Source organism: Syngnathus floridae, chromosome 5 (assembly GCF_059516105.1).
Source record: "Syngnathus floridae isolate MCC-2025c chromosome 5, RoL_Sflo_1.0, whole genome shotgun sequence".
NCBI classification, from domain to species: domain Eukaryota; kingdom Metazoa; phylum Chordata; class Actinopteri; order Syngnathiformes; family Syngnathidae; genus Syngnathus; species Syngnathus floridae.
The window spans coordinates 4,626,515-4,642,437 of record NC_142417.1 but is presented as its reverse complement, the minus strand read 5'-3'; the positions used below and the strand labels follow the sequence as shown (position 1 = coordinate 4,642,437).

At 44.6% G+C, this 15,923-nt stretch overlaps 3 protein-coding genes across 4 annotated transcripts in view; 1 reads left to right on the top strand and 2 right to left on the bottom strand.

Annotated features, from left to right (window-relative positions):
- Window positions 1–9,646, bottom strand: part of LOC148397646 (neurogenic locus notch homolog protein 1-like) — a 39,058-nt gene extending 29,412 nt beyond the window's left edge. The window contains exon 1 of the mRNA XM_088375918.1: window positions 9,505–9,646. The gene's annotated coding sequence lies outside the window, so the exon portion shown is untranslated. The remainder of the gene's footprint in view (window positions 1–9,504) is intronic.
- pmpca (peptidase, mitochondrial processing subunit alpha) lies at window positions 5,246–15,789 on the bottom strand. 2 transcript variants are annotated; one of them, XM_088375931.1, is made up of 17 exons: window positions 15,697–15,789; window positions 15,216–15,418; window positions 15,054–15,133; window positions 14,820–14,902; window positions 14,590–14,684; window positions 14,416–14,516; window positions 13,772–14,035; window positions 13,602–13,694; window positions 13,394–13,512; window positions 13,060–13,150; window positions 12,928–12,990; window positions 12,700–12,844; window positions 12,118–12,362; window positions 10,342–11,940; window positions 9,791–10,017; window positions 9,505–9,665; window positions 5,246–5,473 (listed from the first exon to the last, which is right to left on the bottom strand). In XM_088375931.1, the coding sequence occupies exons 1-13, from the start codon at window positions 15,741–15,743 to the stop codon at window positions 12,193–12,195; spliced, it is 1,554 nt and encodes a 517-aa protein (XP_088232057.1). In that variant the 5' UTR covers window positions 15,744–15,789; the 3' UTR covers window positions 5,246–5,473; window positions 9,505–9,665; window positions 9,791–10,017; window positions 10,342–11,940; window positions 12,118–12,192. The 2 variants fall into 2 exon arrangements, with proteins under 2 accessions (XP_088232057.1, XP_088232056.1); XM_088375930.1 differs by having other exon boundaries at window positions 10,342–12,362.
- inpp5e (inositol polyphosphate-5-phosphatase E) lies at window positions 7,690–12,066 on the top strand. The gene is made up of 9 exons (XM_088375927.1): window positions 7,690–8,718; window positions 8,991–9,114; window positions 9,260–9,357; window positions 9,423–9,667; window positions 9,878–9,985; window positions 10,374–10,535; window positions 10,697–10,812; window positions 10,881–11,017; window positions 11,163–12,066. Exons 1-9 carry the CDS (start codon window positions 8,012–8,014, stop codon window positions 11,287–11,289), a joined length of 1,824 nt encoding a protein of 607 aa, XP_088232053.1. The 5' UTR covers window positions 7,690–8,011; the 3' UTR covers window positions 11,290–12,066.
- Window positions 15,790–15,923: the final 134 nt, after the last annotated feature.

Here is a 15,923-nt window from a genome sequence, read left to right as displayed (position 1 = left end):
TAAACCACAATGACACACGACTAGCTCGCAGGTAAAACTGCTGCACGAGTCCAAAAAAAGCGAAGAGACGTTAAGAGAGCCTCAGGAAAGGCATACTCCAGTAAATGTGGTGTGCCCAACCTGTAAACCGATTCCACAGCCAGTAAAAAGCACAATTTAATCAGCTCATATCAGTATTGTCATGGAAATGTATTATATTAACTAAGCCCATAATCTGCTTTTGATTTGATCCCAATCGGTCAATTAATTTGTGTATTCTAATGCGTAACCTCATTCTGTGTTTTAAATTGGTTCCCAAGGGTTTCAATGACAAGAATGGAGGTTCGGTGAATATTCTAAATTTTAGCGTTTTTTTGAACGGTTTTGACGTACTGCCAAAATTGCTAGTCAGAAGCTGAGCTGCACTGTATTTGTCTACAGTTTTTTGACACGTTCATCAAATTAAATACATAATACAATATAGGTTCAACGAGCGGATAATAATCCTGTTGTAATTTTTTTTTTTTTACGTAACTACTTTATTGTGCTCATTGCCCAATGCAAGCCAGTCCCAAAAGGTGTTTACACTTTGGCATTGTGAGGTGGCGGGTAAACAGGATTTGTCTTGATTTCCTCCTCATTGTATGAGCCCAGGGGGCCCTCAAGGGGGCTGTGCCCACAACTGGCGCAGCGCAGATGGGGCAAATCTGTTCTACTTGATCAGCTTTACAAGCACGGACAGCTGCACGGGGTCTCGTTTGGGTAAAAAGCACCAAAGCACATGTTCGAGTTAATACAGTGGCTGTCATTATTTGATAAGCAACGCATGACTGGGTATCGGTCCAGATTAAAGACCCGATTGACTTGATCCAGCTGTGTTTAATGTTACGCTGTCTATCTGTTTTGACACGGATGAGCAAAACGTCTTTTCTTAAACTGAGGTTTCGTTTCGGTAATGAAATTTAAGACGTGTAAGGTGGTGCTAGACAGCGAGCGTCGTGTTGGCTTGTTTGAGCCTGGACGACTTCTGGATCCTTTCCTCCAATCACAGCTTGAGGCAAAGAATGTGAAAAGTACTTTAAAAAAAAATCACTTTGCATACAAATCTTCTCGAGTGAGTTTTTTTGTGTGGTTGTGTGTGTGTGTGGTCGCAAACAGCAGCAGCAGGTGTGTATGTGCGACATGTCCAGACATGTATGTAAAGGAAGATACACACATAAAGACATTTCATAAAGCGGTGTACACACATTGAACACTCCAAGACAAATGGCTTCCGCAGTCAAACGAGAGCAGCTTCTAATTATACAACCTTGTTTACTACTTAAGAGATTCGGAGGCTTGTAATGAACCGTGAGGCCCGAGGAAAAAGTTGACCCTCACGGCCTCGCATCCCTTGTGGTACCGCTATTATTAGCGGAACAACATCCGCAAAGAATCAGACATAAGTCAAGCTGTATGAATTTTAAACGCTCCCCCTCCTGATTTTCTATTTCAAAATAACGCGGGAGTTTCCCCCCAGCTATTGGGTGGGAAAAATTTGCAGATAATTGAACACCCATCCAAAAAAGGTCGATCATTTTAGACAGGGCTATGGCCTTGATAAACAAAACTCCTCCTCTCACCTCAACAAGATGGTGCCAAAGTTTGTTTTAGAGCAAGACTTTGGCCTCAGAATATATATATCTTATATCTTTTTTTTTAATAAACTTTGAAGACATGACAGATGTCCGAATGTTTGTGAACATGCTGTCCATGGCACACACGCCGAAAAAAATACCTGAGGGAAGGAAAATAGACCATTGTATTGCAGTGCTATTATTTCCTGAGTGGTTCACACAGAGATGAATGCATCCGGCTCCGTCTGTATTGTTCTTATCGAGGAGGAGGAGGCTCCAGTGACTTTTTTTCTTGAATTGAACATTCTACTGCTGCCCAATGTGAGGAAACACGGGCGAGGGTCTTTGGCTCCTGCTTTCCGGCGCTTGAGGCAAAAGAGGCGGCTGCTGCCGGGGAGAAGGTGAGACGGGCCAAGCACCTTGCCGAGAAATGTGAGAAAATGTCAACGAGCAGTCCAAGGGCATTGATCTGTCGTGCAGATAAAGTACCACACCCAAATGGACACAAACGCCAGCTCATGCATTGACTTTTCCTCTCGTTCTGTTTCCTGTTACGGGCCACAGTTTTATAAGTGACGAAGAACTTGAGGAAGAACTCCGGGGCGAGGTCATTTTTATAAAAGGAACTCAAATCTGACTCAAGCTGAGTGAAAATGGACCCCGAGGTCGTGACATCATGCGAGCAGCAAAAGAAGGGAATGGAAAGAATGAATCTGAGAAAAAGCCAAATGGAAGACGGGAGGGAGAGTTACATTGTCGTTGCGAAATCTTTATCCTTATCAAAATACCATTAATGCTTTAATTATTAATGCAGTAAATGCTGGGTGGGCCGGTTTAAAAGATTTGACCTAAATAGCAAAAAAACCAAACAACGGCGCCAAAACAGTCAGTGACAAACCTCGAACGTGTAGCTTTTACTCAAGCTGAGCGGTAAACAAAAGGAGGAAGTGGCTCAGCGCGTCCGGCAGAGCTTCCTGTTTGTGATTACGCGTCCAAAAACATGCTTGGCTCTCTGGGACCTCCTGCCACTCTTGTCGAAATGGGAGCAGCATTGGCCCGCTGCGACTGGTCGCCCGAGGTCGGGGCGCCACAATAGCGGGAAGCATCTGCTTCAGACATAAAAGTAGTGCTGTGTCGTCTTAATGATGTTTAATAAGTGGCCTGTGCTCAATTAGCTTAATGGGTAAATACAGGAAATAATCAGAATGGTAGATATCTGATTTTTGGGGTAGTATTTGTTTATTGATATGTTTTGTAATTTTTTTTTATTCAATGTGTTCATTTATTAAAATATTTTTGTAATTCTGCAGCTAATATTTTCACATTTATTTTGTGTATAATATTTTTTCCCCAATATTTTGCAGTCTAATATTTTTATTGTTAAACTTCATGCTAATATTTGTACCCCAGTCGCGGGAATAAAATATCTCCATATTTGAGCCTGTTTTGTGAGGTCATCTAACTTGGACAAAGACTAGACAGACTCTCCGTCTGTTCCCAGATGCAAAACGCACATAAATATCATTCCCCTGTCTCCTTTCCCACCGTGGAGCAAAAACATTTTTGGAAAAACTATGACGACTTTGATGCTCTCTAGTTTATTATTCTAACTTTTGATGCCTCGAGACTGTAAATGAAAGTTCCATGAATGTGTGTGAGCTTGTTTATGTGAATAATCTCATAATTGTCGTTAGGAGAGGAAAGGAAGGGTGAGGATTATCTCTCCTCTTCGGTGCCGCTGTGTATAAAGTCTGCATGAGAACCCGTGACATGGCATGGCACACAAAAGGCAGGAAAGCAGGATTTTTCTGTGCAAGACAATGCGGCACCTGTGAACGTTCACGAGGGCGTGAAGGGAAGCAAATGGAAGTTCACACACCTTAACGGGACCTGATGATTTATAAACACATTACGAGGCAGATTAAATGTCATTTAACTACAGCAAAACCTCCCACCAACATTTTCCATTAGGCAATTTTCTTTGACATGTTTATCGAGCTAACAACTAGCACAGGAAGCTAGCATAGCGGTCTAAATTTTGTTGACAGAAAATATGCTTCGTACAAGCTTTAGAGTTCTATCAAGTTAGCGGGAACAAGAACAAACACCTAATCTCAGAACAAACTAACAAACTGGGCAATTGTTAACTACCTTGCTAGATAGCACCATGACAAAAAACAGTCTTTTTGTTCACAAAATGTTTAAAACTGGTTTGAGCCAACAGGAATGGGAACAAAAACAGACCCAAAAACACCTGCATCAAACCGGTCATCGGCTTCAGGCTAGTTAGGTAGCTACTATAAATTAGCATCTGATGCTAACGTGGCTGACTATGGGCAAATTTGATAGTCCTGTGCTCACCATTCCTGCACCTGTTGTTAGAGGCAAACATCGATTTAAGACTCACATTTCAGTCCAATTCACAGGCTGCTTAAATATCGCGATCCCACAAAGATATGCGCAGACGCACACCACATTTATGGGAACACAAATACAAGCTGGGTGGCATCATAAAGCCCAAACAAAATCTATTGGGAAAATAAGTTAATTGTAGGTTTTCAACAGATTACCTCATTTAACATCAACAAAACTTTAGATTCTCACCATTGGCTTGGGGAGGGGCTGTACTCATGTTGACCTTTCAAAGTAAAGCTCCAGTTTTTACTGAGCTGGGCTGGGTTAAGCGAAGCAACCCCGAAACCCGTCCCTCCTCCATGTTCTAAACATATTTGCTTCATTTATTTTGCATTCAACGTAGACCTGCTGTAACTTGCTATCAAGCTAAACTTTTACCTGCTCAGATTAGCAAAGCAGCCCAAAAACCATTGATTCGGGTTTCATTTCCAAACTTGTTTGTTTACGGTGTGCAGTTCAATCTGCATACATCGGTAGGTTCACACCCCTTATCAGACCCTCCATCGGTTTCCCACATGATGTGTGTACAAGCGCATGACATTCCCACTGACTGAGAAAATGCTGACTGTGCAAAGGTGTGTTTGCTGGGTCGTCGTAATTCGGTAGCTGCTGTCAGGCATCTGTGAGACTGACAGTTTCCCCAACCGACACACTCCTTTGGGTTATCATACCTATGGATGCCCCCCCCCCCCTTTGCAAGCCACTGGTGGGACCCCTTTTTTCTTCCAAGCAAATTCCTCAAGAGCCTGGGAAAGAAGCTGTGACATCAGTAAACATGTTTCCGTGTGAATGTCCACGCAAACTTCACACACTCTGAAAGCAGCACTTTTGCATCTTGCTCAGATGTGTTCTCAGTTCTTAAGAGAATATCCGAAAGACCCGGAGAAAAAAAAAAGTAGACGGACAATAAGGTCTATTTTTAGCCGTAATGAGGCCACTGGTGACCTTCGCTGGAATGTCACAAAAGGGACAAAGTGTTCCACCAAAATCCATCAGTCGCCAGTCTACTTTTGAACTCAAGTGATAAATGTTTCATGTTTTTAAGCAAACCTGTAAGTTGAAAAATATATGTACATATATTTTTTAAATTCATTGCTTTTTTTTTATTAGTATTCTGATCAAATTTTATTTTTGACAATTTCTCCCTTAGGAATGCGAAGTTTCTGATTGATATTTCTGGTTCTGTTTTAGAAGTAAGTTTTACTAGTTTCTGTCATCATGGAGATCCCCCATGGTAACAAGGTCAGTCCAGGTTTATTTTTTTCCATACTTGGGAGCTTAAGTTGACATTGGGTCTGGCTGGGTGTTGAGGGGGGGATGGGGTGAGAAGAGCACAGTTCCCATGCCCTGGTCCCCCCTCACCACACACACACACACACCCCTTGGGACTTTTTAACGGCAGATGTGACGTCTGGGGCTTCCCGTCCTGTCCGGTGCTGTCGTCTGGCTGCTATCCGTGCTGTCTACAGAGAGAGAAACACGTCCATCCCGTCACACTGAAATTATGCACCGCGACAACTCAGCACTGATTTGCCTACAGTTGTAAGTGACGAGCCAATCAGACAGGCTCTCTCATCTCTTGAGAGTTGATGCCGTCACAATCCCGAATTCGAATGATCGGGTCTTAGTGGAGAATGAATAAAACGTAATAACTAAGCCATTCGTGTTTTAACTTCTATTTGATACATTTCGGTACAAATTTGCTAAAGGTTGAAACCCTGACCTTGGCTTGAAACCTTAATTTGAAACCCTGACTAGGTCTTAAAATTCTCATTTTAAACCCTGCCTAGGATTGCAAACCCAACCTGGGTTTGAAAGTCTTAACTTTTAAATACGAGTACAAAAATGATGTTTTCACTGGACTGGGTTTGTTTTTTGGGCGGAAAAATGATGAAGACTATCAGAGCCATGATAAAAGAGGTTGGAAATAAGGCCAAGCTTAAGGCGCCCGTCGAGCAGATAGGGCGGAAAAGAAAGTAAGGCTCCCGCAGATCCAGCCTCAGTCGGGAGGCCTTTATCTGGCTAATGCATTGTCTTACTTGGAAAAACCTCAGGCTCGGAAGGAAAGATCCGGATTGGATCCTCCCTCCTGCCAGTAGATTAGGACTGAGTGAGCGGTCTCCCATCAGCCACGTTGCTCTTTGATGGCCGCCAGCGGCTGTCGACACCCCGGAGGACGTGACCGTGAACAAGGCCACCGATCCGGGTCTGACGAGAGGCTCTTTCCCATCTCCCTAATGATTTGTAAATAAACAGCGGTGGCTCGCTCTGTCTGGAAATGGTTGCGGGGGTGCTCGAGTACTCGCACTAGTCTGGACTGAAGTAGAAGCAGGCTACAGATATTTGTGCAAAAAAAAAAAAATCATGGTAACCCCAATCCTGTCTCAAAGCTTTCATTTGAAATGCTAACCCCTGTTGAAAATGTATCTCAGTCTGGAAATCCTACTTTCAAACCATAACCCCATCTTGAAACGCTAATTTAAACCCTAACCCTGTTTTCAAATCATAATTTAAACCGCAAGCATAATTTGAAACCCCGTCCCTTGTCTGAAACCATAACCCTGGCGAGAAACCCAATTGGAAATGTCACTTTAGTGTCAAATTGAGAATGTATCCATTGTTTGGAACCATATCCCTTTTTTTTAATTTTTTTTTTTAACTTGAACAAATGTGAGAATAAAGACTACTAACACAATAAACTCTTGTTAATTACTGGAGCCTATCGTACCAAAATGTCCACACTGTGTCTCCTCTGTCCTCTCCTGCCATGAGAAGATATTTCGAAAAGATCCCTTTGAGGTTAGAAGGCCAGTCAAAGAGTTCTCAAGTTCAACTAGTGCCATCAATTTTAATCTGCGTGTGCCACTTGAGAGCCATCATCTTCACCCCCCCCTGCCTCCCAGAAAAGTATCTTTTGTGTGCTTCTCCCTCATTAATTAAGCATATGTCTTCTATTTGAGATTGAGCAGGAGTGCACACAAAAGCACAATTTGCACCCAATCTGAAAGTGTAATGAGAGCGCATGGAAGAAGAAGAAGAAAAAAAAAAAAGAGGCGAAATGACAAAGACGAGTCAAGACAAAGGCGAACGGAGGGATGAACAAGGAGGCCTCCCTCTGAATGCAGATGATTGTGTAACGAGGGATTAAGTGCTGGATTAGGGGTCTTTATGAAGATGTTTCTGATCCTCATTAAGGACCTCGTCTCATATCGGGGCATCGATTTCCCCCCAGCATCCGCATCCTCTGGAGGAGGAAAGATAAAGAAAAAGCGAGGAGGAGGAGAAGATGTGTTTCTAATAATACGCTCTTCCGAGACGAACATGACTTTCGTATTTCGAACATTTATTTTTGCTTCGTGTCATAATAGCAACTGAGCTAAGTAACTTCACTTATTACATGCTTGAAAAGTCACATTCTTCTATTAGAAAACAATGTTTGGGTTTCGATCTAGGTTTTCAAGACAGGTTTGGCCTATCAAGTTAGGGTATGCAATCATGGTTAGGGTTTGAAGACAAAGTCAACGTTCTAAACTTAATTTCTTGTCTAACCCTGCCCAGGAAAACTGTTGTAAACTAATTATGAAAGTGTAGGGAGTTGCATGTAATTCCGCCACCGACCATACGAGGGCGGTGCGACGCCTCGTTGATCACGTTGCCATCTTCCTCTTGACAACGAAGTAGTTGTTGTCAAACGTTGCTAAGGAAGTCACCCGGCTACTTTTACGTGTACTTTACACACTCGGGGTGATAATCCGATAGTTAACGGGGCAATACCTGTCTGATTTCCTATGTTAATGACGGATTAACGATAGCAAGAATGTATTTATTGCTCTTGAGGAGGTGAATAGGTTGTTTTTTCGGCGTATGCAGAGTTAGTTTAGCGAGGACCGTGTTAGCCTAGCCGCACTGCTAACCGGCCACAGATTTAACCGAATGTATGCGTTATGATTTGTTTCGAGTGAGACAATGAAACAGGCTGACATTTTAAAAATCAGACAAGGATGACGGAGAACGGAGACAGTGTAAGGCCGGGCAACCGCAGCCCGGCGACGGTCGCCAGTGACGGTCGAACGCCCAAGGCCCCCTCGGCGGACCGCAAAATGTGCAAGGAGTTCAACAACGCCCTCAAACTGCAGCAGGCTGCGCGGAACGCGGCTGGAGATAGCCCGTACCAGCCTCGGCCGCCCTCGCTGCCCAGCAAGTGGAAAGGCAAGATGCCGGAGGAGAGCGTCCGCGCCCGGAGGCTGCGATCCAGCCAGGAGAGCCTGAGTGACCCAGTGGGCTCGTCCACGGACTCGCTCAAGGAAGTAGCTTCCCCTACAAGCGAGGCCATCGTAACATCTCCCGGGTTGTTTCGCAAAAGAGGCAGCAGTCTATCCGATTCCGAGCGCAGCTCGACCGCCGTGCCGCGGAGCGACCCCTCGGAGCTTCGGCTGCGGTCCTCCAGGGTGCGCCTGTCGCCGGTGCAGCCCAGCTCGGCGCCGCTGCCTGCCCTGGGGCACAACTTCGTTTCGGCCGCTCTGAGGGCCGCTAATAGGATTGACAAGGACTGCTCGGATTACGCCTCCAGGAGGAGTGCCCAGAGGCTGCTGCTACTGCACAGGAACCTGAGCGAGGGCGACGCCGGTTCGGATAGCCTGTCTGTCAACTCCATGAGGTCCACCAGCAGCGTGTTGAGCCCCATTAAACCCCAGGAAGTCAGAAACAGGTACGACGCCTGGACCAATGCTGGTAGGCACAATTAAGTCGATGGTTGAAGTATCACTGCGTGAAGTTACGTTAAGTAGGGCTGGAGAGAACTGGTCATTCTCATTTTGTTGGGTTAGGCAGCTGCACACGGTTGGAGGGAACTATACCAACATATCCGCCTAGCTTTGTTTTCAGGGTCAAGTACCCGACACCATCATTCAAATTGCCTGTCCTTGCATTAGAACATTACGAGTGTAAACAAAGAAATGAAGACAATGCGGTGTCATTTAGGAGCTTTCTGGAAGGAGGAGGGCTTGGCAGCGGTGCCCTGCTGGGGGTGGAGGAGCTTCAGCGCTACTTCCCTGATCGGAGGCTCGGAGTCTACGTGGTCACATGGAACATGCAGGGAGAGAAGGTATGGCGCAGATTTTTGACAACGATGCCACTGTTGCGAGCATCACAGAATTTCAGTGTGGGTGGTTGTGTGTCTGCCTCTTGTCAATGAATGTGTCTGTGTGTGTACACTTGGTGTGCCTTTCTGTGTGTTTGTTGCACCCCAGGGCCTTCCTTCCAACCTTGATGACCTCCTCCTTCCAACCGACTCAGAATATGCACAAGACTTTTACATTATCGGAGTGCAGGAAGGATGTCCTGACAGGTACTCGGCTCCCTACTATTAAGTCGCTCTGTGCGTTACACAAATTTGTGTGTGTGTGTGTGTAGGCGGGAGTGGGAGACACGCCTCCAGGAGTCTCTGGGTCCACACTACGTCATGCTGTACGCGGCATCTCACGGCGTACTGTACCTCAGCGCCTTCATCCGCAGAGACCTGATCTGGTTCTGCTCCGAGGTGGAACACGCCACCGTCACCACCAGGATCATCTCACAGATCAAGACCAAAGGGGCCGTGGCCGTGGCTTTCACCTTCTTTGGCACATCCTTCCTCTTCATCACATCACACTTCACCTGTAAGCATCAAATGAAGATTTTGTCACATGGTATTCTCACACATTGTAATGTTGCATGAAATTGTAAGGATGAATTCTTGTTTGTCGTGCCCTGCGATCAATCTAAGGTGTCTTGCATCTCACCTAAAGCCAGCTGGGATAGACTCCAGTGAGCATATGTGGTGTAGAAAATAGATGGAATATGCTGACACGTCACAAAATGTCTTCCAGCTGGAGATGCCAAGGTGTACGAGAGGATTTTGGACTACAACAAGATCGTGGAGGCATTGGCGCTTCCCAAGGGACTCCCCGATACCAACCCTTACAGATCAACATCATGTAAGGAAGGGGTTCTTTCTTAATTTGGGTGTCTGAAAAAAATGCAATTTAATAATGCTGTCATTAGAAATAAAGTGGCCTCTTAAAAGTCCTGATATCATTGTAATCACTAAACTGACTTCTTTGCAATTAATGTTACGTGCATTAAGTCAGCATGATCTTTTAAAGACTTGGTCCATCTTTCAAAATTAATCATAATTTTTCCATTTTGAATAAAGCAATTTTCCATTTACATTAATTGGTCGTGAATATGCATGGTCATATTTTGTCCACTAGAGGGTACTGCAAAACAACACTTTGAAGGAAAAGGTCCAGGGTAATGTAAAGACAAGTCTTTTTTTTTTTTTTTTCCTAACCTCTGTTGTGCTCCTGTCTGTGTATCACGTAGCTGACGTCACCACAAGGTTCGACCAGGTCTTCTGGTTCGGAGACTTCAACTTCCGTCTGGGTCATGAGCGGGCCAGCGTAGAGAGTATTATCAAGAGAACTTCTGGGGACGACATGGACGCCCTGATGGAGCACGACCAGCTATCCAAGGAGATGAAAGACGGTAATTTTCATTGAATTCTTAAGGTAGTTAGCTAGGTATGCGGTTACCGAAATAGGCAGGTTGATGGAGAAGTAGGTAGGATGACAGACCTATGCAGACTTTTTTTTTTTTTTTTAAGATTTGTTGCCACTGAATGATATTGAATGCAGATGTGTTTTCAGGTTCAATCTTCAAAGGCTTCCAGGAGGCCAACATCCACTTCCCACCTACGTACAAGTTCGACATTGGCAGCGACGTGTACGACAGCAGCGCCAAACAGAGGACGCCGTCGTACACCGTAAGAAGCACCACTGCTGTCAACCGCAACAATAGAAAGAAAAACAATAAGTATGTGTTCCTCACCAGGACAGGATCTTGTTCCGGACCAGGTACGCAGACGACATCCACGTGCTCAAATACGCCAGCTGCTCCAGTATAAAGACCTCGGACCACCGGCCCGTCATCGGCATCTACCACGTCAAACTAAAGGCGGGCCGAGACACGTGAGTACCATGATGATTCTGATTAGCGTAGAAGTAGTTAGATGGATAGAAAGAGGCACCCAAATGTGGCAACAAGTAGGTATGCACAACTGAACCTAACCCATTACCAACTCCAGATTTGGTAACCTACTTGTGTCTTGTGCAGTATTCCGTTGGGAGCGGGCCAGTTTGACCGCAGCCTGTATTTGGAGGGCATCAAGAGGAGGATCAGCAGGGAGCTGAAGATGAGGGAGAACATGAAGAACCAAAGCAGCGTGTGTGTCATTTCATGAAACACCCTCAAAACCACAGACGGGACCTCAGCGCCACCTACTGGTCAGAACGAGGAGCACTCGAGGGCCGGAACCTCGACACGCCCGTAATCCAAAGTCAGTATTAATGGAATGCCTTGGGACGTTTGTGGAACAACTAGCACATTACTAAAGACGGTTTTAGATGCTACTGCAAAGAACAGAGATTTCTTTTGTTTGTTTACCCCCATGAGCAGCTGCTATATTTGCTTTCATCTTTTCATTCCAAGGATTTTTTGTGTGGTCCTAACCAGATGCCTTACACCAGGGGTTCTCAAAATGATTTGATAAATGATGCCAAGTGCATACCTTTGTGGAGTTAGCATAAAACCCAAACCCTTGCCTGTATAATATTACTTGTATTACCACAACTTGTCCATGTAGTGAAACACTATGAAAAAAGTGCCTGGATGAATCTCCTCAGGATTTTTTTTTTCTACAGAAGCACCACAATAAACTTTTTTTTTTTTTTTTTAAATAATGGGGAAAGGCTTGCTTTTATTTGACAGTTGCCGTCCACGTTTCAGCACGTTTTCCACCATGCCAGTTAAGTACTTATGTAGATTATGCACAATGCCAGGGGGTGCTTTAGCCTCGTTAGAAATCTGCGTAGCCCCAATTTAGATTCTCCTGCTTTAAAAAAAAAAAAAAAATCATTTAACAGTTTAAAAACAAGAGCTTTTCAAGTATCTATTCTGATTTTACCATTGCAGTCATTTTTTTTTTTTTTTTTTTTAAATATTCTTTGACCAACCTCCACATGAAGCACAGAGAAAGAATAAATACCATCTTGTATTACAGATTACTTACTTGCTGGAGGTATTAGTCCGCACCCGGAGAGTTCAGTGCGAGTGTCCATTTTGTTTATTTACACGATTTTTGGTTTTATCGGAAGAGGCGGTAAGTGCGTGGCAGACGTCCGTCTTTGCTGGACAGGGCAGCCTGGATGTGCTCGTAGGAAGGCAGCTCCATCAAGTCCCCCAGAGCCGCCACGGCCGGCTTGCTGCGGAGCATCTTGGCCGTCACCCGTTTGATGTCGTCTGCCTTCACCTCGCCTGCGATGCCAGCAAAAATATTTGGTTATTTCTAAGATATTTTGTAAAATGTATTTTCCTCTTTTAGGGATGCATGTAGAGTGTTTTTCATATATGTTTTATATATCTTTTATTTTGTATTTTAGGAAACAAAAAAGTTGAGATAAATTCTTTTCAATTAAATTTGTTTTTATTTTTTTTCTTATATTTTAAAAAACGTATTGTGTGTGCATGTGTAAACGCTTCTCTAAATATATTGCTTTTTTATAATTTGTGCAATTTTTTCCTTTGCGTGGAACGTGACCATTTTTGGTAGATTTTCTTTTCTTGTATGGATTTGTTTGACATTTGTACTCACTTATGAGGGCGCAGAGCTCATGGGGCAGCTTCCTTTTGCCTGTGGAGAGCACCTGGCGGCCGACGTCCTCGAAGATGACAGGCCTGGCCTCCAGGTTCATCATTAGCATGGACTTGAGTTGCGTCTTGGCCCGTTCCAACTCCATCTGCAACCAACCCCCCAAATACAACAACGTTAATTAATTAAAAAACAACAACAATGACAACACACGAGTCCAAGCACACGAACCTCTCCTGCCGTTGTTGTCATTTGAATGAACTCCCGTGTTATAATCTCCACCATTTCGCGAACCTGCGAGTGCAAGTCAAAGTGAGGAGTATGAACAGAACGGGTTCAATTTGTGACATTGTCGATAATGACCTGTCGGGGGTCTGCGCTTGCGTGGATGCACAGCAGGCCGCTGTCCTCGTAGCTGTGGTGGTACGATGTGGCATTGTACATCCAGTGATGCCTTCGAGAAACGCATGACAACCACAACACAAAATTCAAACAAAATGAATACCAACAGACTTAAGATGGACTTCTCCCATGCGAGGAGGTCACAGTTCATTTACGGTGGTCACACAAGACAGTGATTATGAAGCAACAAATGAAAACAAACAATTTTACAAACTACAAGCAAGCAAATTTATACACGCGCACACTACACAAAAATGATGAAATTCATGTCTAAATGAATGAAAGTTTATGTTACCTGTTGAGGACATTGAGGTAGAGGCGTGTGAACATGCCTTTGCCGGGTCCGCCTGCCGAGAACGAGCCACCACCGCCCATCATCATGTTGAGCACCGCCAACGGGATGAAGTCATCCTCCTGGACAGAGACACACCCACATGAACAAACCCACACACAAACCTCTGCAATCCCAAGCTACAAATACAACAAAAAAAATAATTTGGCACCAGGAAGGAGCAGGTCTCCAGTCCGATCATGATGTGCGTGAGTTCTGGTATCGGCGTCGGTCCAAGGCTCACGTCCGACATATCCTTTTCAATCTGAAACATTCAGTCATTTAATTCCCACGCTTATCCCTTAAACCATGGCCCATCTGAGAAAGCCCAGCGGGAGTCACCTTGACAATGCCCCCTGTGTACTGCGCCACAGAGCGGTCGACAAGGTCCGGCACGGCGTCGCCCCACACGGGCCGGACATCAAGCAGGTAGCGGCGGGCGCACTCCAACAGCCGCTCATGCTCCACCCCCACGCCGGCCAGGACCATGCGCTCGGGCCGGTAGTAGGCCGAAAGGTAGCCGTGCAGCACCGCCTTGTCGATTTTGTCCACGTTGTCCGGCGGGCAGAAGCGGGGAAGTCCCACCGTGTTGCCTCGGTACGCCGCCTACGACCACACGCACGCGTTTAAGAACGATGCACGGCGTTACATTTGGGAGCAATGACAGCATTCACAAATAAGCTTGTTGCATGGAGTGTTTTTTTCATACTTATTTCATACTTTAAATGCTGGAATGATACTTTGAATCATAAAATAACAACAAAAAAACGGAAAGAAATAACCATACAAAGACTGGATAAACAAAAATATGAACTCAAAATATAGACACAAAAAAAAAAATCAAACAAACAGGCAGAAAATTAAAAACTAACAAAAATCTCAAACAAAATAACAAAAGTAGCTACACGCAAAAAACTCAATGACATGCATTCTAGAAGGATCTGCACAGACTTGACAGTTCCGTTATGAACGAACGGTGGACTCACGGTGTGAATCATCTCGGTGAGTAAGGGCTCAGGGTCCGGCCGCATGTTCAGGTCCTCGAGCTCAAAGCGAATCGCCATCCTGGTCATCTCCATCTCCTCGTCTGGACGCAAACAATGCGCGGTCGGAAATGGCTCCATTCAATTACCTGGGATCTTTCGAGGCGGTGGACTCACCCAGCAGGCGGGGCTGCAGGACGGCGTCGGCCAGGAGGCTCACTACCGTGTCCAAACCCTTCACCTCGGCAGACACCGCATACATGGTGGTATCCCTGTCACGCAACATCAACATTAGTAGCACACCGGCAAACAGATCAGCCACAAGATACATGAACAAACACACAAAGCAGTTAAAAAAAACAATTAGACACCAAAAAAAATTATTGGTGAAGTATTGGTGACGATACCTGGATGTTTGGCAGTCGCAAATCCCTCCGTGTTTCTCCAGCGTGAGCAGAATCTCATCTTTGCTGCCATACTGAGCTGTGGACTACAAAGACCGCACTTAGTAAACTTTCACTCGTGTGTGAGAAAACTGTGATAGTGCCACAAAATTTGAACAGAAACAATTAAATGACCGCAGTTACGATCCATTTGTTTTTCAATGTTATGTTTGTATTCATCAACAAAAAAGTACTTACAGAAAAAGCAAGCTTTTCCAAGAAGTGAGCGATTCCACTGGGGTACTTTGCTTCATGTCTGGATCCAGAGTTGACTAATACTAAAAATAGAAAATATTGTTTGCCATGTTGAAATGAGTACAACTGGGAACAGGCGGTTAGCAATTGAGAGTGGCGACTTACTTCCAACGGTGCAGAATTGTCCAAATTTGTTCTGCGAGGCAACCTTGAGGCCATTTTCTAAAGTAGTGATCCTAGTTTCATATTTTTCCTGGCCGTCCACGGAGGCAAAGACTGGCTTGGGAATGCCGGGAAGTGGCGTACATAGCGAGAGGTTTGGGTAGCCACCACCGCTACTGTATTTCCTGTACGCCGCTATGCCAAACCTGTAAGATACGAAATGAGGACTTCAATGACATGACATAGAAGGAACTCGTCGTCATTCCACTGTCAAATTTCACTCATTTCGCCAGAGAGAAAGTGACAGCCGGTAATTAGCATCAAGCTAACTCATTAAGCTCACGCCGCACGACCGTGGAAGTTACAAGCACGCAAATCAGAGGACAAGATAATTGTTAGATAAATTCTGCTGCGACACGGGTCTATCTGTAATGCAACGACGTTCACTTGGTGTTTAAGCTTGTTATCAACAATAGTTCGTTACCGTTGAACACGACTCCAGGTTCGACAACGGGACATGTGAGCCGCCATCTTGACTTTACCGGTAAAACGGAACTGAACTCTGACCCGAAAAAAGTTCAGTAAAATACTTCCGGTATTTCAAAAATTATTAAATTATATATCTTTTCATAAACATACACACATTTTATACTGTTCAATAACAACAGTAAATTAATTAATTTATCATTATTAATAATAATAACTTCTGGT

What these genes read in the sequence shown, in the direction of transcription:
- inpp5e (XM_088375927.1), top strand. Translation starts at nt 8,012, where the DNA reads ATGACGGAGAACGGAGACAGTGTAAGGCCGGGCAACCGCAGCCCGGCG. An exon ending in CCCCAGGAAGTCAGAAACAG is followed by an intron (nt 8,719 to 8,990) that starts GTACGACGCCTG and finishes GGTGTCATTTAG; the next exon opens with GAGCTTTCTGGAAGGAGGAG. An exon ending in GGAACATGCAGGGAGAGAAG is followed by an intron (nt 9,115 to 9,259) that starts GTATGGCGCAGA and finishes GTTGCACCCCAG; the next exon opens with GGCCTTCCTTCCAACCTTGA.
- pmpca (XM_088375930.1), bottom strand. Translation starts at nt 15,743, where the DNA reads ATGGCGGCTCACATGTCCCGTTGTCGAACCTGGAGTCGTGTTCAACG. An exon ending in ACACAGGGGGCATTGTCAAG is followed by an intron (nt 13,695 to 13,771) that starts GTGACTCCCGCT and finishes TGAATGTTTCAG; the next exon opens with ATTGAAAAGGATATGTCGGA. An exon ending in TACCTCAATGTCCTCAACAG is followed by an intron (nt 13,151 to 13,393) that starts GTAACATAAACT and finishes CGTTTCTCGAAG; the next exon opens with GCATCACTGGATGTACAATG.